Source organism: Ovis canadensis, chromosome 2 (assembly GCF_042477335.2).
Source record: "Ovis canadensis isolate MfBH-ARS-UI-01 breed Bighorn chromosome 2, ARS-UI_OviCan_v2, whole genome shotgun sequence".
Taxonomy (NCBI): domain Eukaryota; kingdom Metazoa; phylum Chordata; class Mammalia; order Artiodactyla; family Bovidae; genus Ovis; species Ovis canadensis.
Genome location: NC_091246.1, coordinates 215,062,928 through 215,087,249, shown reverse-complemented (window position 1 = coordinate 215,087,249; position 24,322 = coordinate 215,062,928). Strand labels below are relative to the sequence as shown.

General features: G+C 44.9%; 1 protein-coding gene across 13 annotated transcripts in view; it reads left to right on the top strand.

Annotated features, from left to right (window-relative positions):
- Positions 1-607: 607 nt before the first annotated feature.
- METTL21A (methyltransferase 21A, HSPA lysine) overlaps positions 608-24,322 on the top strand; it is a 65,883-nt gene continuing 42,168 nt past the window's right edge. The window contains exons 1-6 of one of the 13 annotated variants that reach the window (XM_069578146.1): positions 11,414-11,458; positions 11,769-11,859; positions 12,281-12,460; positions 13,893-14,004; positions 18,613-18,929; positions 19,749-20,491. In XM_069578146.1, the coding sequence (XP_069434247.1) occupies positions 12,314-12,460; positions 13,893-14,004; positions 18,613-18,929; positions 19,749-19,769 (597 nt within the window). In that variant the 5' untranslated portion in view covers positions 11,414-11,458; positions 11,769-11,859; positions 12,281-12,313 and the 3' untranslated portion in view covers positions 19,770-20,491. Of the gene's footprint in view, positions 762-11,187; positions 11,860-12,280; positions 12,461-13,892; positions 14,005-18,612; positions 19,243-19,748; positions 20,492-24,322 lie in introns of those variants that run through there. The other 12 variants (XM_069578145.1, XM_069578140.1, XM_069578147.1 and 9 more) reach the window with 12 other exon arrangements.

Genomic DNA, 24,322 nt, shown 5'->3' with positions numbered 1-24,322 from the left:
AGGGGGTTTGTCTCGGAGAAGGAAAGTGTTTAGGAAGAAACAATGAGAGCCTGCTACACATTCAGACAAATAAACTGAAGGATGGCAAATCATGTAAAGACTTCATGGTGCCCTCAGGTCAGAGGCAGACCCCACGCAAGCAGCCAGGGCGGAGGAGCATGTCAGGATGAGATGGGAGAGGCAGAAACCACAGGCTTCTCCCCTGGATGTGCACCACCAAGGCCTTGAACTCACCGCGGTCACCGAAGCCACAGGCTTCTCCCCTGGATGTGCACCACCAAGGCCTTGAACTCACCGCGGTCACCGAAGCCACCTGGGGTCACATGAGCACCGACGAAACAGACTGAAGGCGTGGGCACTGGAAGGCGTGAAGGTTACAGATCTTGTGACCTAGCGGAAAGCGGGGGCAGCAGATGAGGGTGATGAAATAAGTAATGGTAGATGTTTAGTAAACATTTCCTGTGTGTGCAAGGTACTGGTCAACGCACTGAGCGTGTGGTCACCACCTTCCTTTTCCCATCAAGCTGGCAGGGTCATGATAAGACATCCCTTTTGCAGATGAGGAAAATTCACAAAATGCTAATTCATGAGTCAAGGTCCTACAGTTAGGAAAGGATATGACCAGCAGTAAAGTCCAGGCCTTTGACTCTAAGCCTGTTTTCTTAATTTTTCACACTAAAGATACTCAATACCATGCATTAAAGTGTTCAGTGAGCTCTTCCATACAGCATCCCTCTTGGTGCCTGCAGCAATCCTGTGAGGTGGGTATTATCATCAGCCCCATCTACGGATGAGGAAACTGAAGCTCAAGGTATGGTAATAACTTGCCCAAGGTCGTGAGATTTGGGGCTGGTGGAAGTGGGTCTCAAGTCCGCATCCTGCAGTCCCAGCCCCCCACTCTTCCACTGCTCGGCTGAGCTGCTGAGCAGAGCACTGCTTGTGCGGAAGTGATGATTTTGAATACACTGAACCCTGAAATTGCAGTAAAGAGGCTAAGTAGGCAAGAGCATAGGAAGAAAGGCCAGCATTCTGAGAAGCTGCAGAAGCCTGGAGGACCCTGGTGGCAGAAGGGCGACACCAGAGCCTGGTGTCCTGTTGTCCTAGAGGAAAGAACCTCTTTACGTCCAGTGTCCAGAGAAGGCTGGTGCCAGGACAGAGCCAAGACCTGGCGCTGGCCAGAGGCACTCTGAGAGAACAGACCATGTCAGTTGGGCGCCGAGAAGAGTAGGCAGGTTACAGGCAGAGGCAAGCCTGCAGCACTCTTAAAATTCTGAATTTTTAGATAACAGGGGACTCTTAGACTTGTTTGAAGGCAAAAAGGAGCAGCCATTGGTGGAAAGAGTTGGGGAGCAATCCTCCCCTGTTCTGGAGAGGAGACAGATGACTTAGGGCTGTGTGAGGTGGGGGTGGGGGTGCCTTTTCATCCTGGAGTGGACAAGAAAGATGCAACCAGATATCACACTTCTGTTTCACCAACATATTTATCAAGGTGGGAGGGGAGGCTTCCCAGGTGGTGCTAGTGCTAAAGAACCTGCAAGCCAGTGCAGGAGATGTAAGAGACATGGGTTCGATCCCTGGGTTGGGAAAATCCCTGGAGAAGGGCATGGCAACCCACTCCAGTATTCTTGCCTGGAGAATCCCATGGACAGAGGAGCCTGGCGGACTATAGTCCATGGGATCACAAAGAGTCGGACATGACTGAAATGACTTAGCACGCATGTGTGGGCTCCAGTCATCTGCTGACATTGAGTGTAGAGAGGAGATTTTTTGTCTTTCAAACACAAGTCCATCTATTAGGATCATATTTGTTGTTTGGCAAATACAATAGCAAGTTATTATATAGGTGAAAGTTGCTCAGTCTGACTCGTTGTGACCCCATGGACTATACAGTCTATGGAATTCTCTAGGCCAGAATACTGGAGTGGGTAGCTGTTCCCTTCTCCAGGGGATCTTCCCAACCCAGGCACTGAACTCAGGTCTCCCGCATTGCAGGCAGATAGATTCTTTACCAGCTGAGCCACAAGGGAAGTCCTATTATATACATGAGGACCTTATATAATGTTTATTTTCTGTTTATGTTACTTCCTAAAAAAACACATCAGAAAATACAATAGCTAAAGCAAAAAAGGGAGCTTTATTATCAGGTTACACTGGCGTCCTGTAGATCCCAGGAGCCCAGGTGCAGCAGGACCTGGAGGACCATCTGGAGGCCTGGCTTCTCCACATACAGCACACCGGGTGGCCCTGATGGGCATGGCTTTTTCTCCTTTGTTCAAGGAACCAGCCCAGGCTGAAAGTATCAGGATTGTTTTTCTTCTTCAGGGGACACAAAAGGGAAAAAGCAGCTCAAACTCATTTAAGCTAATTAGGGAACTTAATGGCTCAAATAACCAAGCACTTCTGGCCCACTGGATCCAGGTGGTCACTCAGCGCCACAGGAGGCACTTCTCCTTCCACTGGCACCTGCAAGGGCTCCAGTCGCTCCTGGTTCAGTCCTCTTGGGACCAGATGACTAACAGGACTTGGATTTCTCATCCTTCTCAACCCTCTGGTTCTCTGAGAGTTCCAGCAAGTCTCACGATTGGCCACAGGAAAGCCCAGCTTTGGCCACATGCCTACTTCTGACCCAGCAGATGGAAGGAAATACTTTTTGGCCAGGCTGGGGCCACTTGCCTGGTCCTGGAGTCAAGGCTGAGGTTGTTCCCACCCCAAACATAGAAGAGTAACAGCAAATGCTACATGAAGTTCACTGTTTGCTGGGCATGGTTTTAAGTTCTTTAGACAACTCATTTTAACCTCACCTTGTGGCTAAAATAGTTTCAGTCATGTCTGACTCTTTGCGACTCTGTGCACTGTAGCCCACCAGGCTCCTCTGTCCATGGGGATTTTCCAGGCAGAATACTGAGTGGGTTGCCGTGCCCCACTCCAGAGGATCCTGCCGACCCAGGGGTTGAACCTGCGTCTTTTATGTCTCCTGCATTGGCAGGCAGGTTCTTTACCGCTAGCACCACCTGGGAAGCCCTTGTTTACTAATTTAATCAGCAGATTATCCCCTCTTGATAGCTGGGGAAATTGAGGCACAGGTGAACACATCTTAGCTAAGGTCTCACAACTAATTGAAAATAAGTTGCAGAGCTGGGATAGGACCCAGATTCTTGGGCCCCAGGGCTCTTGACAATTAGCAAAAGGGGACTGCTACCAACAAAACAAGAAATAAATATTGAATTAATAAAGATAACAACAAGAGATGTGCAGTAGCCACCCTGAATTCTCAATCTGCAGAGGGAATTATCTGCCCAGCCCAGGCCGAGTATCCACCTTGGTCCAGGGCAGGATCACATTGTACCAGGGTGGCTGCATCTGCTGTGACCTTGTATATGGACCAGTTCCAGAAAACAGGAAGGATAAAAGGATAAGCTCCCTTCTACCATTATTCTCTAGTGAGGAGTCATAAGATTGGGAAAGGCAGTTTTAGTCATAGGAATAAAAATAAAAAGCTGTAAATTAAAAGGCCCTGGGTATACTTATTTATATTGTATCTTACCCTAAATTCTGCTCTCCACAAGGGGAGAGTAGGTATGAGGGTCCAATAGACGAAAGGTACATGGGGAACCATGGACCTGGAGGAGACGACCAAGCATGGTCCCTTTGTTTGGGTCCAGGAGATGCCCAGGGAGTGAAGCCCAGCCACCTTGCTATAAGCAAAAAGCACATAGATTTAGAGATTGTTATATTATGAACGAGCTGCACTCTGGAATTATAAATAATCCAGAAAGTGAATCTACCTTTTTGCACATCTCCCACAAGACTGTCCCAAGTAGGAAAATGGTCTTCAAGCCTTAGAATCACAGCTGCATAAAGGCAGTCAGTTGTCTCAGTTGATGCTGATGCTAACAAGGGACAGTGGGAGGTGTGTGAGTGCTCAGTTGTGTCCGACTCTTTGCGACCCCATGGACTGTAGTCTATGGGCTCCTCTGTCCAAGGAATTTTCCAGGCAAGAACGCTAGCGTGGGTTGCCATTTCCTCCTCCAGGAGATTGAACCTGGGTCTCCTGCATGGGCAGGTGAGTTCTTTACTATCGTGCCACCTGGGAAGCCCCATGTAGAGCTCCCCAAGAGGATCACCTTTACTGAAATTGAGCCACCCACACTATAAACTTCTCCCTGTTTTGAAACTTCCATCTTTTTTCACACTTGTGTTCTGGCAGCTTTTGCTGCCTTATACTGTAATAACAATCTCCAGTCTCAATGATGAGCTCAATAAAGGTTTATTTCTCACTCGTGGTTCAAGTATTACACAGGGTTGTTGGGGCTCTGCTCCACCAGGGGATGGGGTTAGGCAGCACCCCCATCTGGGGTCTGCAGGTCTTTAGCAAAGGGAAAAGGAGCAGTGACAGGGCTCCAGAAAGGGGCGGTCCCTAACCCCATCCCCAGGTGGAGCAGACGCAATACAAGGGAGAAAAAAACTGTCTTTTCAACAAATGGTGCTGGAACAACTAGACATCCACATGGAAAAAATAATTCTAGATACTGTCTTACACCTTTCACAAGAATTAACTCGATATGGATCACAGACTTAAAATGCAAAACTATAAAACTCCTAGAAGATAAAATACGAGAAAGCCTAGACAACCTTGAGCATAGGTATAATACCAAAAGCATGATTCATGAAAGAAATAACTGATAAGCTTAACTTGCATTAAAGTTAACATTTCTGTTCTGCAAACGAAACTCAAGAGAATAAAAAGACAAGCCATAGACTGGAAGAATATTTCCAAAAGACACATGTAATAAAGGAGTATTATCCAAAGAACTCTTAAAACATAACTATAAGAAATCATATTTTAAAAAGGTCCAAACAACAGGTATGTGAAAAGGTGCTCAGCATCATTAATCACCACAGAAATGCAAATCAAAGCCACAATGAGCTATTTGTTGAATCCCTATTATAAAAAAGGTAAGAGATTACAACTGTTGGTGAGAATGTGTAGAGAAGAAAACCCTTGTGCACTGTGGGTGGGAATGTAAATTGCTACACTCACTATGGAAAACAGTATGGAGGTTCCTCAAAAAATTAAAAATAGAACAGAATTACCATAAAATCTACCTAGAGGCTTCCCAGGTGGTGCTAGTGGTAAAGAACCTGCCTACCAATACAGGAGACATAGAGACATGGGTTCGATCTCTGAGTTGGGAAGATCCCCTGGCGGGGGGCATGGCAATCCACTCCAGTATTTCTCAGTATTCTTGACTGAGAAATTCCAAGGACAGAGGAGCCTGGAGGGCTACAGTCCATGGGGTCACAAAGAATCAGACATGACTGAAGTGACTTAAGATAGCAGATCTTAAAAGTTCTCATCACAAGGAAAAAAACTGTAACTATGTGAGATTATGGATATTAACTAAACTTACTGTGATAATCATTTTGCTATATTTATATATATCATGTTATTATGTTGTATACTGTAAACTAATGCAAAGTTATATGTCAATTATATCTCAGTAAAACTGGGGAAAAAAAGAAAGATGCTCCATGGCACATGTAATTAGGGAATTGCAAATTAAAACAGCAATGAGAGGCCACTACAAGCCCATTAGAATGGCCAACATTCAAACACTGACAACATCAAATGCTGGTAAGGATGTGAAGCAACAGGAACTCTCATTCATTTCTGATGGGATTGCAAAATCACAGTCACTTTGGAAAGCAGTTTGGCTGTTTCTTATAAAACAAAACATACTCTTCCATGTGACTCAGAAGTGATGCTCCTTGGTCTCTACCCAAAGGAGGTAAAAACTTATGACCATAGAGAAGCCTGTACAGGAATGTTTATAGCAGCTTTATTCATAACTGCCAAAACCTGGAAGCAACCAGGCTGTCTTTTAGTGGGTAAATGGACAAACTGTACTACATCCATACAATGGAAGGTGTGTCATTCAGCACTTAAAAGAAATAAACTACCAAACAATGAAAAGATATGAAGGAACCTTAAATGCACACTAAGCAAAAGGCTACAAACTGTACAATTTTAACTATACGACCTCCTGGAAAATGCAAAACTTTTTGGAGTTTAAAAAAAAAATCAGTGGTTGCCAAAGGTTATGGATGGATATGTGGAAGACAGAGGATTTTTAGGAAGTGCAACTACTCTATGTGATACTATAATGGTGGGTACATATCTTCATTTGTCCAAGTTCATAAAATGTACAACACCAACATGCTATGGAGATCAGTGGAGAAATAACTCCAGAAAGAATGGACAGAGCCAAAGCGAAAACAACACCCAGTTGTGGATGCGACTGGTGATGGAAGCAAAGTCTGATATAAAGAGCAATATTGCATACGAATCTGGAATGCTAGGTCCATGAATCAAGGCAAACTGGAAGTGGTCAAACTGGAGATGGTAAGAGTGAACGTTGACATTTTAGGAATCAGCGAACTAAAATGGTCCGGAATGGGTGAATTTAACTCAGATGACCATTATATCTACTACTGTGGGTAGGAATCCCTTAGAAGAAATGCAGTAGCCGTCATAGTCAACAAAAGAGTCTGAAATGCTGTACTTGGATGCAATCGCAAAAACGACAGAATGATCTCCGTTCGTTTCCAAGGCAAACCATTCAATATCACGGTAATCCAAGTCTAAGCCCTGATCAGTAATGCTAAAGAAGCTGAACTATAAGACCTTTTAGAAGGTTCTATGAAGACCTATAAGGCCTTTTAGAACTGACACCCAAAAAAGATGTCATTTTCATTATAGGGGACTGGAATGCAAAAGTAGGAAGTCAACAAACACCTGAAGTAACAGGCAAATTTGGCCTTGGAGTACAGAATGAAGCAGGGCAAAGGCTAATAGAGTTTTGCCAAGAGAACGCACTGGCCATAGTAAACACCCTCTTCCAACAACACAAGAGAAGACTCTACACATGGACATCACCAGATGGTCAACACCGAAATCAGATTGATTATATTCTTTGCAGTCAAATATGGAGAAGCTCTGTACAGTCAGTAAAAATAAGACCAGGAGCTGACTGTGGCTCAGATCATGAACTTCTTATTGCCAAATTCAGACTTAAATTGAAGAAAGTAGGGAAAACCACTAGACCATTCAGGTATGACCTAAATCAAATCCCTTACGATTATACAGAGGAAGTGAGAAATAGATTTAAGGGATTAGATCTGATAGACAGAGTGCCTGATGAACTATGGATGGAGGTTCATGACAGTGTACAGGAGACAGGGATCAAGACCATCCCCAAGAAAAAGAAATGCAAAAAAGCAAAATGGCTGTCTGAGGAGGCCTTACAAATAGCTGTGAAAAGAAGAGAAGAGGAAAGCAAAGGAGAAAAGGAAAGATATACCCATTAGAATGCAGAATTCTAAAAGATAGCAAGGAAAGATAAGAAAGCCTTCCTCAGTGATCAGTGCAAAGAAATAGAAGAAAACAACAGAATGGAAAGGTCAGAGATGTCTTCAAGAAAATTAGAGATACCAAGAGAACATTTTATGCAAAGATGGGCTTAATAAAGGACAGAAATGGTATGAGCTTAATAAAGGACAGAATTGGTATGGACTTAACAGAAACAGAAGATATTAAGAAGAGGCGGTAAGAATACACAGAAGAACTGTACAAAAAAGATCTTCATGACCCAGATAATCATAATAGTGTGATCACTCACCTAGAGCCAGACATCCTGGAATGTGAAGTCAAGTGGGCCTTAGGAAGCATCATTACAAACAAAGCTAGTGGAGGTGATGGAATTCCAGCTGAGCTATTTCAAATCCTAAAAGATGATGCTGTCAAAGTACTACACTCAATATGCCAGCAAATTTGGAAAACCCAGCCACAGGACTGGAAAAGGTCAGTTTTCATTCTAATTCCAAAGAAAGGCAATGCCAAAAACTGCTCAAACTACCACACAATTGCACTCATCTCACATGCTATAAAGTAATGCTCAAAATTCTCCAAGCCAGGCTTCAACAATACGTGAACTGTGAACTACCAGATGTTCAAGCTGGTTTTAGAAAAGGCAGAGGAACCAGAGATCAAATTGCCAACATCTGCTGGATCACTGAAAAAGCAAGAGAGTTCCAGAAAAAACATCTATTTCTGCTATATTGACTGTGCCAAAGCCTTTGACTGTGTGGATCACAATGAACTGTGGAAAATTCTAAAAGATATGGGAGTACCAGGTCACCTGACCTGCCTCTTGAGAAATCTGTGTGCAGGTCAGGAAGCAACAGTTAGAACTGGACATGGAATAATAGACTGGTTCCAAACGAGGAAGGGAATACATCAAGGCTGTATTTTGTCACCCTGCTTATTTAACATATGCAGAGTACATCATGAGAAACGTTGGGCTGATGAAGCACAAGCTGGAATCAAGATTGCTGGGAGAAATATCAATAACCTCAGATATGCAGATGACACCACCCTTATGGCAGAAAGTGAAGAAGAGCTAAAGAGTCTGTTGATGAAAGTGAAAGAGGAGAGTGAAAAAGTTGGCTTAAAGCTCAACATTCAGAAAATGAAGATCATGGCATCCAGTCCATCACTTCATGGCAAATAGATGGGGAAACAGTGGAAAAAGTGTCAGACTTTATTTTTGGGGGCTCCGAAATCACTGCAGATGGTGATTACAGCCATGAAATTAAAAGATGCTTACTCCTTGGGGGAAAAGTTATTACCTAGACAGCATATTAAAAAGTAGAGACATTACTTTGCCAACCAAGGTCCATCTAGTTAAGGTTATTGTTTTTCCAGTAGTCATGTATGGATGTGAGAGTTGTACTAAAAAGAAAGCTGAGCACCAAACAACTGATGCTTTTGAATTGTGGAATTGGAAAAGACTCTTGAGAGTCCCTTGGACTGCAAGGAGATCCAACCAGTCCATCCTAAAGGAAGTCAATCCTGAATATTCATTGGAAGGACTAATATTGAAGCTGAAACTCCAATACTTTGGCTACCTGATGCTAAGAGCTGACTCCTTTGAAAAGACCCTGATGCTGGGAAAGATTGACGGGAGGAGAAGGGGATGACAGAGGATAAGATGGTTGGATGGCATCACCAACTGAATGGACATGAGTTTGAGTAAACTCCAGGAGTTGGTGATGGACAGGGAGGCCTGGCATATTGCAGTCCATGGGGTCACAAAGAGTCAGACACGACTGAGCAACAGAACAGAACTGAACTGACAACAACAACAGCGAAGTCTAATGTGTAAACTCTGGTCTTGGGGGGTGATAATGATGTGTTACCGTAGGTTCATCAGTTGTGATAAATGTACCATTCTGGTGGGAGATGACAAATGGGGGAGGCTAGGCACCCGGCAGGGAGTGCTTGGGGAATCGTTGCACTTTCTTGCCAGTTTTGGCATAAAACAGCCAGTTTTATGCCACTAACATAAAAAAGTTAGTCATGAATAACTGAGCAAAGCAAAGAAAGGAAAAAAAAAAGGAAAAGATATTCACTGGTGACCTTCAAAGTTCAAGTCACTTTTGCAGCCCAGGGTCCCAGCTTTCTAAGGAAATCTGGACAGAGAGCAGAGCACGCCCCCTGCGGGATTTGAGAGGAATAGGAAGCGGGGACGCGGGGGTCGGGGGGTGGTGGTGGTCCAGGCTGCCGGCCGGAATCACCCGGGAAGCTCTGAAAAATAGGATTGCTCTAGGCCCCACCGCTTACCAGCTGAGACTTTGCAGTGGCGGCATCCAGCTCTGCAGGGCTGAAAAGCGCTCCAGTTTATTCTAAAGTGCAGGCGGAGCTGAGACTCGCTGCGAGAGAGCGGCGGCGGGTGGGTTGCAGGGTCTGGGGGTCAAGATCCAAGAGGAAAAAGAAACCTTCCAGGGAGAAGGAGGGTAGCCCTCATCTCGTCATTTGTGCCCCCCTCCCTCCAACTCCCAGCGCAGTCACATTCCTGGATGCTCTCTCCAACCGCGTCCCTCCCAGGGACCTGCGACCAGATGCCACACTCTGAGCAGCTTTCGTCTCAAGAACGGGTGCCCCCAGGGCAGGTGCGCTGACCTTTCGGCCGGGGAAGGAAGGAGACAGGATCCCGGCTGACCGCGCTAGCAACAACACCGGCCAGGGTGCCGCGTGCGGGCTCCGAGAAGGGCTTTGTCGCGTTTCCCACTGCGCAGCCACGGAGCACGCGAATTCACTAACTCGGACTTCACCTGGGTGAGATGGTGAATGGGTGATGGGTAGTGGATGGCTGACCACGTATTCTTAGGGGCGAATTTTCTCCTACACCCGCTAACTGACCACCCTTAAAACTAAAAACCCGCAAGCGCACAAATTTTAAGACCACACACACACAAAAGCGCGAGCGCGAGAACTAGCACACAGACTGGCAGGCAGACCCGCCGCCTCTCCAGCGCCAGGCGGGTGGCTTCGCGGTCCCCGGCCGCGGTGGCACCCACGCCCTCCGCGCCCCCGCTTCTGCAGCGGTGTATATCCAGTAGTGTAGTAGTGTTAGTCACTTAGTCGTGCCCGACTCTTTGTGACCCCAAGGACTATAGCCCGCCAGGCGCTTCTGTCCATGGAATTCTCCAGGCAAGAATACTGGAGTGGGTTGGCATTTCCTTCTCCCATCCTGATGGTAGTGGACACTGAAAACATTTAGGCATAAAGTGTTGGCTAGCATAGCTCACCAGTAGAATGAGATCACCTGTTTGTTGGCTCTCAGCACCGCCCTCAGTGTGGCGATCTGCTCCCGTTTGGTGCTCAGTAGGGACTTGAACTTGAGGATCTCTTTCATTAGGGCTTTCTTGTCTTTATCGATCACGGGGTCTGCAGCTCCTTGACGAGACAGTTGCAAGGACCGGTCCACGGCTTTCTGCAGATGTTTGATTTAGTCCCGGAGCATGGCATTAAGGTTGTAGATATTCATTGGTTCTTTGCGAATGTCACTTGTATCTAATACTGGAGATGATGGCGGGGCAGTAATAACAGAGGGTATCGTAAAGCGGAATAATCATACTGTTAATGCCTAGTATTTAAGTTCAGGATCGAGTCCGCCCAGTTTAAGTTCAGGATCGAGCCTGCAGTGGTCGTTATAGAACTCCCCGATTTAGACAGCGTGGATCCCCACGAGCTCCACCCTCGGCGGCCAGAGAAACTGACTTGCGGGTGCGGATACCTTGCGGACACACGCAGCGGGAACCCCGCCCCGCCCCCGCCTCCGCCCCGCCATCCCCGCTCTGGTCCCCACTGCACCCGCCGCTCCGCGTCGCTGGCGCTCGGGGATCGCGTGTTCTGGGAGGGCGGGGGACCGGAAACGGGTGGCCCAGCGCCGGCCACCCGCCCCCTCCCGGCCCGGCGCGGCGGTCTACCCGGGCTCTGGCCCTTTAAAGCCGGTCATTTCCGCCGGCGACCTTGGGGGCGGGGAGAGCAGCGCGCGCGCCTCGCGAGGCCGTCTCCGGAGCCGTAAGTAGAGGCCAGGCCGTGCCGCGGGCCCCAGTGCGTGGCCCGCCGGGCTCCCGGGGCGCTGGCCGCGCCCTCGGCGGGGAGGTTCCGGCGCTCCCGGGGCGGGGTGAGGCCGGGCCGAGCGGGCGGCCCCTCTCCAGGCTCCCGCCCCTACGCCGCAGCTGCCCGTAGCCCCGGGGCCCGGCGGAAGGACGTGCGTCTCTGTCCGCCGCCCCTGTTTGGGGTTGGGGGGCGGGCGACTCCGGGGAGGGCTCCCAGCCGCGGAGGGGGGCAACTCCATGCCGGACCCAGGGTCCCGCTCCCCGCGAGAGATTCAGAATGCCCGAGTGTCTTTCACTTTCAGTCTCCAGGAAATGGATCTGCGTAGACCGTGTATATCCAGCCGGTACCATAAACCAGGATAATCACAACGTTAACCCCAGGTTGAAGTTCAGGTTCGAGTCCGTGGTGGTCCCCACTGAACTCACCGAGCGAGAGGGAGCGAGGGGAGACCAACACAAAACAATAGATGCCCCGCCGACCGCGGCGGGTTGCAAGCCGCCGTCCACGCGGGCCCAGGCGGTTTAGAAAGCGCTACTTTCTCCGCGCCCTGAGCTGTCACCGCCACTTCGCTCACTCATCGCGCTGCGAATTCACTGAGTGGTTACCGCTGAGGGTATAGGGCATCCAGCACCTTTGGCTTGAATTCAGAGCGAAATCTCACTTCCCAGGAGGGCCGTGCAAAAGGGATTAGAGACTTCGCCTCAACTCTTTCTTCTTTTGAACTTGTAACAATTGGCTTTGAGCATTTGGAGCTACTAAAGAGGTCGTGCATTTTCTACCTAGAGCCTCACTCAAGATTCTTTTGCCCTACAGCTTGGAGGGAGCAGAGAGCTGGGCGGGGGCGAGATGGCCCTGGTGCCCTATGTGGAGACCGCGGAGATGGGGCTGCAGAGATTCCACAAGCCTCTGGCCACCTTCTCCTTTGCAAACCACACGATACAGATCCGTCAGGACTGGAAGCAACTGGGAGTCGCAGCGGTGGTTTGGGACGCGGTAAGTGATCGCCGGACGTCTCTGAAAATATCAGCAATTGATGATAAGAGTGCTCTTATTTTTGAAAAGTTAACAGCTTTGTTGGGTTGTAATTTATATACTGTACCTTTCAGTTAAAGTTTTTTTTTTTTAAAGTAAATTCACAAAGTGGTGCAAGTACCACTATGCTCAGTTTTAAAACATTGCATCACCACACCCCATCCCCAGAAAACCTCTACCCATTAGATCATTTTCCTGCACCCCACCTCACCAAACAGATTGCATTTTAAGGGTGAGTAAAGAAAGCTGAGAGAAATCAAATGACTTGCCACTGGAGCCCCTAGCTGCTTTGGACACTAGTTTAACACTGCACAAAGGAAATGTAACTGACAAAGCCCCACAGGAGGATCATGTGTTTTCTTTAAGTTTTCCATAGTTGTCATGATCAAAAAACGACACTATAATGGTTACTTTTTCCTCTCCCCAGCCTTGTTCTTTCAGCTGCTTGTAGCAGACTTGCCCTCAGCCTCTAGCCACACCTGGGATTCAGTGGGAACTCAGGATTCAGCCAATGCTGGATAAATGATTGGCATAGATACAGTTTTACAATCTTAACATTGTATTGGGGGTGTCAGAAACATTCAGGGATACAAAATATTGATATATCTGTAACCCAGTAGTACTACTTCTAGGAATCTAGTCCAAGGTAACAAGAAAAGTTTTCTCAGAAAGAGTAATAAAGATACAGAATAGTGAGGAATGGATGAGTCTCCTTCATTCTCACTGAGAAGAGGAATTGCTTGGTATACTAATAGTATGTGGCCATGAAAAATTAAAGTGATGTTAAGAGCATACATTGATTTTTAGAGCTGTTTGCAAATGCTAACTCACATATCAAGTCCAACCCTTCATCTGAAACTTACCCCTTGATGTCCGGTCGCTGTGGGGTGATGAGTGTTAGGGGCTCAGGAGAGCAGGAGAGAGGGATGCAGCTCCGAGAGACTTGGTGGGGCTCTGCTTGTCCCCTTTGGTTGTGGCCTTGCTGATTTGAACTCGGTTTAGGAACTGGACATTCCTTAAGCCAAATCACAGAGACTGTTCATGTCAGCTCTGCCAGAATGGGTTTGTAAACCTTGAGTGTCAGAGTGCTGTGACACAGAAGTTAACCTTCCCAGATTCAGCAGGACCCGGTCTTGGATGGGCAGAATCACTGACTGCTGCTGTCCCCCCAAGGGCCTCTGGTGGGGCTGGGGGCAGCTGGGCCGTGGGACTTGGTATCCATGTTTGCTCTAGGTGACCCTACCAGCAGCAGCTGAGTTCCCATGGGTGCTGTTAACCTGGGAGTTGAGCTTTGCAGTGGGAGGGGGTGTGTGGTAACTTCCTGGAGCATGGAGCCTGCTGGAAATCCTAAAGCGCTTATTGACCTTAACTGTCATACTGTGTTTTGACTCAGGCTGTCGTTCTTGCCACGTATCTGGAGATGGGCACTGTGGAACTCAGGGGCTGCTCTGCTGTGGAGCTGGGTGCTGGCACAGGGCTGGTGGGCATAGTGGCTGCCCTGCTGGGTGAGTGTGACGCAGGGCTCCCTCCTGTGTGAGTGGAGGGGTCGCCTTTTCATGACGCAAACCCATTGTCAGTTTCCCTCTTACTGGGTTACTGTCCTTCTCCTTGTACTTATTATGAGTCACAGGCCACAACTGCTATGCTCACAACTCCAGGAAGGCTCATTCCTTCTCTCTCTGTCTCTCATCCTGTTATTTATATTCTCACTGGAGATGCTTTGCCCACTTCAATTCTGTGATGATCTTAAGGAGACTGAATTCAAAGAGAATTATCCAATTCATGTGTTTTTAAAAAAATTTTTTTTATTTTACAGTTTTAGGTACTGACCTCCTGCAATGCAGGGGAAGCAGATTTGATCTCTGGGTTGGGAAGATCCCCTGGAGAAGGAAATGGCAACCCACTCCAGTATTGTTGCCTGGGAAATCCCATGGAGCCTGGCAGGCTACAGTCCATGGGGTCTCAAGAGCTGGACATGACTTAGCAACTAAACCACTATCCCTGTCTCTATATTTGGATTTACCCCAAGGAAGTAAGGAGAGCAGAAAATCTTTTACCTTTGTTGCTGAGGAATCTTTGGTGGTTTGTTCCTTTTAGGAAGGGCTGGGCCCCCTGCAGTTTGAACTGACATCTTCTATTAAACAGTAGGTAGTTCTGACTTGATGTCAAGGTTTGTATGTGTGTGTGTGGTTTTTTTTTTTTTCATACAGACATTAATTTAGGCCTAGAGCATTTTTAACCTTCATTTCTATTTCATAATTCATTGACTCTTTTTTGACAAAGAGTTGACTGTTGACAAATTTTTTGATTCTTTACAACTTCTGGCTTGTGCAGTTCAAGCGATTTGATGATTGGGTAGACCTGCCTCTAAGATACAATATATACTATTCCTCACTTCAGTATTGTCAGCTGGGGCTCTTGTTTCTGCTTCCCTGGGTCTGGAGTGGGGCCCAAGAGCCTGCATTTCTTATGAGCTCCCAAGTGATGACAGTGATGCCCAAACTGCTGGTCCTCAGACCACGCTGAGGTGGTCAGGATCTAGAATTCCATCATGTGCGTACAAGTACTTGAGGACCCACTAAAGCCCCACTTCTGTCCTGTTCTTTTTCTGCTAACATATCTTTTTCAGTATTCCTTTCTCTGTTTAGATTTTGCCTTCCGATGGGGAGCATAGGCAGGGGCGGTGGGTGAAATTATGTACCTAGAAGCTGGCTTAGGTCCATCTGTATGACATCACTGGAGAAGGCAATGGCACCCCACTCTAGTACTCTTGCCTGGAAAATCCCATGGTTGGAGGACCCTGGTAGGCTGCAGTCCACGGGGTCGCTAAGAGTCGGACACGACTGAGCTACTTCCCTTTCACTTTTCACTTTCCTGCATTGGAGAAGGAAATGGCAACCCATTCCAGTGTTCTTGCCTGGAGAATCCCAGGGGTGGGGGAGCCTGGTAGGCTGCTGTCTATGGGGTCGCACAGAGTCGGACACGACTGAAGCGACTTAGCAGCAGCAGTCTGATATGACAGGTGGCACTAGTGGTAAAGAACCCACCTGCCAATGCAGGAGACATAAGAGATGTGGGTTTCATCCCTGGGTCGGGAAGATCCCTTGGAGAAGGGAATGGCAACCCATTCCAGTATTCTTGCCTGGAGAACCCTGTGGACAGAGAGGCCTGGTGGGCTACAGTTCCATGGTGGGGGCAAAGAGTCAGACACGACTGAAGCGACTTAGCACGCAAGCGTGTCTGATGTCACAGCACTTTCCATCACTGGGGAGGCCCTCACTGATACCACCTTTTGTTCTCCTCACATTAACCTTATATCATCCCTATGTATGTTAGGTATGTTTTAAAATTTTCGTTTTGCCAGTGAAGCTGGAAGTTCTGGGAAACTAACCCACTTTCTGAAGTCCTGATCAGTGTCGACCTGAGACTCAAACCAGGCTTGTCGCATACAGCAGCCTGAGTTCTTTCTTTCTGCAGTACTGACCCTCATCTCGGTGACGTGAGAGGAGTTAACTGGATGGAGAGATGAAGTTTCTTTTGTCTCTTCCTGAGAACAAGGGCCTCCTCACTGCTGGCAAGACAGAGTGTGGTGATGTGCACAGGGTTAGAGGCCCACTAGGCGCTGACCTTTTTTTTTTTCAATTTAATTTTACTGAAGCATAGTTGATTCCCAATGTCATGGCAACTTCTGTTGCACAGCAAACCGACCCAGGCATATATATACATATATACATTTTCCATTTTGCTCCGTCACAGCATACTGAATACAGTTCCCTGTGCTACGCAGTAGGACTTTGCTGCCATTCATCCCACATACAATAGTTTGCACCTGCTGATCCCAAACATTGGGAAATACGCCCTCCTGCCCACTCCCTCACCACCCCCCAGCTGCAAGTAAGCACTTCACCTGCTCTGACTTCTTTTAACTCTTACTAGCTGTGTTACCAGAGAAGGCCATGGCACCCCCCTCCAGTACTCTTGCCTGGAAAATCCCACGGACGGAGGAGCCTGGTGGGCTGCAGTCCATGGAGTCGCGAAGAGTTGGACATGATGGAGTGACTTCCCTTTCACTTTTAACTTTCATGCATTGGAGAAGGAAATGGCAACCCACCCCAGTGTTTTTGCCTGGAGAATCCCAGGGACGGCAGAGCCTGGTGGGCTGCCATCTATGGGGTCACACAGAGTCGGACACGACTGAAGCGACTTAGCAGCAGCAGCAGCAGGTTGCTTCTAAGTCCTAGCTATTGTAAACAGTGCTACTATGAACACTGGGGTACATTTGTCTTTTTCAGTTGTGGTTTCCTCAGGGTATATGCCCAGCAGTGGGATTGCTGGGTCATATGGTAGTTTTACTACTAGTTTTTTAAAGGAATCTCCATCCATATTTTAATCATAGTTATAATTGTGATTCCATACATGTGCCTATGCATTTGGTTATTCCCCTGCCTAAGTTACCTTCTCAGTGAGGCCTTTCCTTTCAAACCAACTCTCTTACTTCCTGATGTTTTATATCTCTCTTTCCTGCTTTATTTTTTTCTTAGTGTGTACTTCCAACTAACATACTGGACATCCTGCTTTTAAAAACACCCCTTGCTGCCTCTCTCCTCACTTAAATGTAGATTCTGTGAAGGTAGGGGTCTTTGTCCCATGGCTGATGGCAGCCACTTGGATATTTATGGAATTGGTGGATGTTTTGGGGAATGGTCAACTGACAGATTCTACTGAAACTTGTGGCACACTCGGCAGGTCAGAAGTAGCCTCAGAAACCTCTGAGGCAGGCATTCGAGGAGGTTTCCATCTAAGAGCTATTAATGTGAACACCGAGGTGACATGGAAAACCACATCACTCCAGTGCTGACAGCAGAGTGCTCGGTAGACTGTTGGGAAGTCCAGAGGTAAAGTTCTAGGTCAAAGCAGGAAAAGGCTTGTTACTGGGAGAGATGGAAAGTATCACTGAATTCTACTCTGGTGAGCATGCTGGCTAGCAACAGTGATAGGTGCATGCATCTGTCAACTTGCACATTTTCACAGTATCACACTCAGGACTGAGTCACATGTCCAGCTGAATTGTATACCCTAATATGTTATATGTCAAGATAAGAAAGCTTCAGTGTAGCCTGTACTGAAATGGTGCTGCCAACAGCTGTTCTGGGATCCTCTGGGGGATTGCCCATGAAGATTGCAGACTGGAGGATGCAGATGAAAAATAACTTATGAAGGAGTTAAATGTGATGTTTATGTTTTAGAATTTACAGGGTAAAAACCAAGCAGGATCATGTGTGTGATAGTGTTAATGCAATGTAGATGAGGTGTTTCAGGGCTGACCTTATGTAGTTGCTTTACCTGAAGGGTTACTACCCTTCAGACTTCTCTCCACCATACTGGTTCAAAAAGTTGAATCTCTTAGTTCATTGTAAACAACCCACAAGAAACAGATTAATACAATACTGCCTCCTTTATTTTACACATTGCTTGTAGAAACTTAGCACATAGAGAACATCATTTCACCTACAGGACTGTAATACAATCTTGTGATTTTTAACTTTATCGTTTTTCCATAATTATATATAAATTGAATGATTACATATAGACTGGCTGCTTCCTGACAGCGTAAGTAGAGGTAGATTGAAATTTCTTAGTAGCCAGTTAATCTTTTCCATGCTTCTTTTTAAAGCTTTAGCCCCAGAAAGGAGTCTTTCTGTGTTTAAAAGTATCTTGCTGTCTTCATAATCGTTTGCGCCCAGATTTTTCGTCTTTGGCTTCAATTTTGCCCTGGAGCCTACTGACTTGAAGATGGTAACCTAATGAATGAAGTGTAATGGTAGACACTTATGGAGGGTTGGGCCACTTCTGCCTGCAGATTTCAGAAGCATCAGCTAGCGTATCACTTGGGTGCTTTGTATTTAATTGGCATAACTTCTGCAAACAGCAAGAAGGACTCATAGAGGCAAACCGGAGGTTCATGTTTACCTGCAGGCGGCAGAGGAGGAGCTTCTGGCCATTGTTCTGATGCATCAGGTGAAATGTGTAGAGTCGCTCACCTGCTGTTTAACTTGACCCCTCTACTTGTTAATTATACTGATGTGTGCATTACTTTCTGTCCCACATTCTAGGTGCTCACGTGACTATCACGGATCGAAAAGTAGCATTAGAGTTTCTTAAATCAAACGTTCAAGCCAATTTACCACCCCATATCCAGCCCAAAGCTGTTGTTAAGGAGCTGACTTGGGGACAAAATTTGGGGAGTTTTTCACCTGGAGAATTTGACCTGATACTTGGAGCTGATATCATATATTTAGAAGAAACATTCACAGATCTTCTTCAAACATTGGAGCATCTCTGTAGCCACCACTCTGTGGTTCTTTTAGCTTGCCGAATTCGCTATGAACGGGATTACAACTTCTTAGCAATGCTGGAAAGGCAATTTACTGTGAGTAAGGTTCACTATGATTCTGAAAAAGACGTACATATTTACAAAGCACAGAGGAGATTCCTGAGAGAGGACTTATAATTGGTTCTAATTTATAAGAATGTTGTCACTGAGTGTATCAATTAAGGTCTTACATGGGGAATATAATCATATGTAATAAAGTAGCCGCTGTACAAGTTTAACCAGAGGTTCTCAAAAGACAAAGCAAATGGGCAGTTTTAAAACAAAGCAGCACTTTGTCCCATAGCTGTGACTTCTTTAGTTATATTTTACCAACTCTGAAATTCAGTTAACATTAAAGGAAAGTGTGAGACTTTGGTTTGTGTTGTCTCTGTATCCCATACGCTCCCTCTCAAAACACAATTTTCATCGATGCTCTGATGAAGGGTTGGTATAAAGAACTTGTTTTGGTGAGGCTAGGTGATACAAATCATTTAAAACACATTGTAAGACATATGTTTATCCCAGTTTTCTAATTTTCTGAGTATAAGACAAGAAGCTTAATGTACATTCCCTAATCTGTTAATACTATTGAAATCTTTTGTCTGATATATTTAGGCCTTAAGTACTTTTGGTTACTAGAGATTAGGATGTGAGTTTCCTGAGGTCTCATATGCTTTTTTGGTGTAATTTCAGATTTAGGTATATAAACAAAAGTAAATAAAAATAAAATTTTAGTTACTTTTTGGTAAGCTCCTAAAATCTTGGACCTCTGTGTGCTGGGAATAGGTTATCTTCTTCAAATCCAAAGCAGTAGTATCTCCCTTCAGCTTTACCCTTTCTCGAATGTGTTTGTATTTCTCAAATGTTGTTTTGTAGGCTTCCCCTGCCTCCTCATGATGCACAGGATGACAGGAAAAGGAAAAGTTTTAGACCTCACCCCTCGATGGGAGGTCGACTCCCCACGTCTCAGCTCCTTCCACATTGCACTTGTGACTGTTTATTCAGTGTTTGTGTGCCCCAGAAGATTGCACAGTTCTTGGGGGGCCAGGAATGCTTCTGCCTCTTTCATTATGGTCTCCCCAGTATCTAGTATATCATAACCAAAGATTTGTTGAATGAAAAAGATACATTACAGTTAGAGGGTATTGATCTTTGGATTGACTGACTGCTACATTGTTTTGTGATTACCTTTGATAGACTTTATGAAGTCTCACACATACCCTGGCCTTTTGTTTTTTACCCCCACAACGTAAAACCTTAAACAACAGCTTAAACATGTAGACCACAAGAATATTATTATCTCAGTATGATGTTTCGCACTAGATAGATTTCTTTGTAAAACAATAGAAATAAGACCTCCTCCCTCTTAACCTTTTAATGACTATTTTGGATGTGTCATATTTTAAATAGAGCTTTAGATAGAGGTTTTACTTTAATAAAGGTGAATTTAAAGTTCTGAGCATGTACCAGTTGTGATGTACCAGTTCAACACAGTTCTGATAAATGCACATGAAATGGAAATATCCACGGATAACCGAATCCAGAAAATGCCAGTACTGTACCATGGGCCTGGAACATCTTTAAAAACAAGTAAAATAAAAGCCCTGTAATATTAACAACATTGTAATGAAAGGCCAATCCCATCTAGGTTTGTTGCTAGAAATGAATATATTAATTGGAGTTCAGCTCCTTTGCTTGAACATCCCTGGCTTTGGAGAGAGCCACGAGAATGTCTGGGTATGGATGGGGTGGGGTGGGGGCAGTAGACTGCTTGGATGCACTACCAAGTGAAGTAAGCTGTGATTGGGTTCTCTTACATTTCTGTAAAACATTAAGAATCAGAAAAGGTGGAAGGTAACTTTTCCCCTTTGTCCTACAAATAGAAGAAAAGGTGAGAAAAATTCACCAGGAATAGCTCAGCTGTCTAAGTGAAAATCAAGTCGTGGTTTTTTTTTTTGGCTTTGGGTTCAAAATGTCACAGGTCCAGTTCCCCAGGGAAATAGACTCAGGGTGGAAGGTTAAGGTTCAGAAAGTTTAAATGAGAATGCTTTCAAGAACCTCTGAGGGAGTAAAAGTAGCAGGATTGGGAAAGAGGGAGAAATTGGGTTGGGATGCAGATGGGAAAGCCCTCAGCAGAATTCAGAGCTAGGATGGCCAGAAAATGGGTGTTGAGGCAAGGGGGTGGGACTTACATCCTTGTGTAGTCAGTCATTGGATCCAAGGGGCTTAACTCTGGGGTGAAGACAGTTCCCGAGAGACTCAGCTGAGCGCCATCAGCCACCGATGTTACCAGAAGCTGGGAAATGAGTGCTTCAGGGGCGTGTACAGAGGGAGGGGGTGTAAGAATATATCTGGTCCACTATAAATGGCAACAAAGTTGCAACTTTTTATTTCTGAGAAAAGGATTAATTTATCCCATAAATATGCATTTTAAAGTGTGCTTATTTTGTCCTCAAGGATAGAAATCTAGTCTCCTCTAGACCTACTGTCCTAAGCCTTGATTCTCACATTGCTCAGTTTCTTAACTGTTATGTGGTTAACAGCCAGTGGGTATCAGTAACTTTTTTTTTCCCAGTTAAAATCAAATGCCAATTCTAATGAGGTGGATGAAACTGGAGCCTATTATACAGAGTGAAGTAAGCCAGAAAGAAACACCAATACAGTATACTAACACATATATACGGAATTTAGAATGATGGTAACGATAACCCTGTGTGCGAGACAGCCAAAGAGACAGATGTATAGAAGTCTTTTGGGCTCTGTGGGAGAGGGCGAGGGTGGGATGATTTGGGAGAATGGCATTGAAACATGTATATTATATGTGAAACAGATTGCCAGTCCAGGTTCGATGCATGATGCAGGGTGCTCGGGGCTGGTGCACTGGGATGACCCAGAGGGATGGTACAGGGAGGGAAATGGGAGGGGGGTTCAGGATGGGGAACATGTGTACACCCGTGGTGGATTCATATCGATGTATGGCAAAACCAATACAATACTGTAAAGTTATTAGCCTCCAATTAAAATAAATTTATATTAAAAAAAATCAAATGCCAAGATGCTGAGCTAAAATATACATCAGGTGTTTAGAACTAAAACTCTAAAGTCCACTTGTTTTCTAAGATCTCTCTTAAGGGTATCTTCCTTTAGTTCATGACAGAACCATCTGAAGCTATGGTTTCTAACAGCTTCTAACAGTACATTTATTCTTCGTACTCAAGGATCACAATTATAATTGATAAAAAAACTTTTATCTAAATGAACTGAACACTAGATTGAAAACTGAGGACAGAGTAACATTGTCTGAAATGTTTCATCATCTCTCCAAGTACAGTTTATGCTCCAGCAAGGCAAGGACTGTACCTCATATTTTATATTTCAAGTGTTAAGTGTCCTCTTCATAAAAGTTGTTCAATAAATATATACTCATGAAAAATACATATTCCTTTACATATCAGTTACCTTATTAAATTGCCTTATTCTCAGGGATATCAAAATGTAAAGCATATTCTCAGTAACAAAATTGTTATGAATTTATATAAAAGATTCAGTTCCAACATCATTCCTGTTTAATCTATGCTTTTAGTTTATGGTGGTTGATGGAAGCAAATGATTTTCAGTCATTTTTAAAATCAAGAAAGAAAAATAACAATTTAAGATACTGTTCTTAAAATTCAAGCACTTTAATTTTTAAAATTTCTTATTTGTTTGACTGCACTATGTAGCTTGTGGGATCTTAGCTCCCTGACAAGGGACTGAACCCACACCTTTGACAATGGGCAGAATCTTAACCACTGGACTTGCCAGGGAATTGAAACAATTTATTAATAAGATTCTTTTAAAAATCACTTTCAATGCACTATTGGTAAGAGTCCCTTGGACTGCAAGGAGATCCAACCAGTCCATCCTAAAGGAAATCAGTCCTGGATATTCATTGGAAGGACTGATGTTGAAGCTGAAACTCCAATACTTTGGCTACCTGATGTGAAGAGCTGACTCATTGAAAAGACCCTGATGCTGGGAAAGATTGAAGGCAGGAGGAGAAGGGGACGACAGAGGATGAGATGGTTGGATGGCATCACCGAGTCAATGGACATGAGTTTGGGTAAACTCCGGGAGTTGGTGATGGACAGGGTGGCCTGACGTGCTGCAGTCCATGGGGTCGCAGAGTCAGACACGACTGAGCGACTGAACTGAGCTGATAAGAGGTCCTGGATATAGTTGGTGAAATAACATGATTTAGTGTGAGAAACAGTCATGTTACGGCTCCCACAACCTCTGCTGAGACAGAAGCAGCATTTTCAAGTGCTTTACAAGAATGAGGTGAGATGCTATAATGAGTATATTTCCGTGTTGTTGGAAACTGGAGACTTGGGTTCTCTCACCACTGACGTGAGCTGCCAGGAAAAGCAGGGCAGTCCTCGGGCTCTTTTTGTCACTTCAAAATTCGAGGACTTGTCAGCTCAGAAGTTTCTGCTTTAAAATCACGTTATGCTTTTCTTCCTACAACCAGAGAAGGGTTAAAATCTAACACTAAAATGATGGCCTCACTGCATGCTCCCTAGCTGAGGACAACTGTTGCTCACGAAGATTAGAAGGGAAAACAGTATAACAGAAATAAGAAGGACTGCTAACCTTAGGCTAGTCTGCTACTTCTAATTTTTCTTTGAATATTTATGAAAAGAGAGACTGTGAAGTTTGACATAAAAAATACTAATGAATATGACATTTTAAAATTAACTTAGCAGTTTCTTAATACTGCTTGGCCAACCACCTCCAAATATGAAGAAAACTATACTTAATAAGTTTCCACTTTTCAGTATCTATCCTGGAGATACACTAACTTGTATATACATCTATACTAACTTGTGTATATCTTAACAGTCAGCAGTTTCAAACTAACTAAATGTCCAGAAAGAGAGTACTAGTTAAATAAGCTGTGCTATATCTATACAATGGGATACTTCACACCTGTTAGACTGAGATAGATAGACCTGTAGTGAAATACAACTATTGCCAAGACACATTCAGAGGAATAAAGCACCATCTATATAAAAAAGGGACAAGGAGAGAAAAGATATTTACATTTGTGTGTACATTTAGTGACAGACTGTCACTAAAAGGATATACAAACTCACCCATTTGTACTGTTTTTTTACCAAATACACTATTACTTTAAAAAACTAAGTTAAAAAATTAGGATGAGGACATTATCAAGAAAATGAGAAGAAAATTTACAGGACAGGGGAAAATATTTGCGAATCCTATTATTTGATAAGGACGCAGTATCAGAATATATAAAGAACTCAAAACTCAAGGGGAAAAAAAAAAAAGCTGAGCAATGAAGTTAGACACTTCTCCAAAGAAGATATACAAATGGCCAACAAGCACATGAAAAGACGTTCAGTATCATCAATCATTAAGGAATTACAGCCAAAACCCCAGCAAGACAC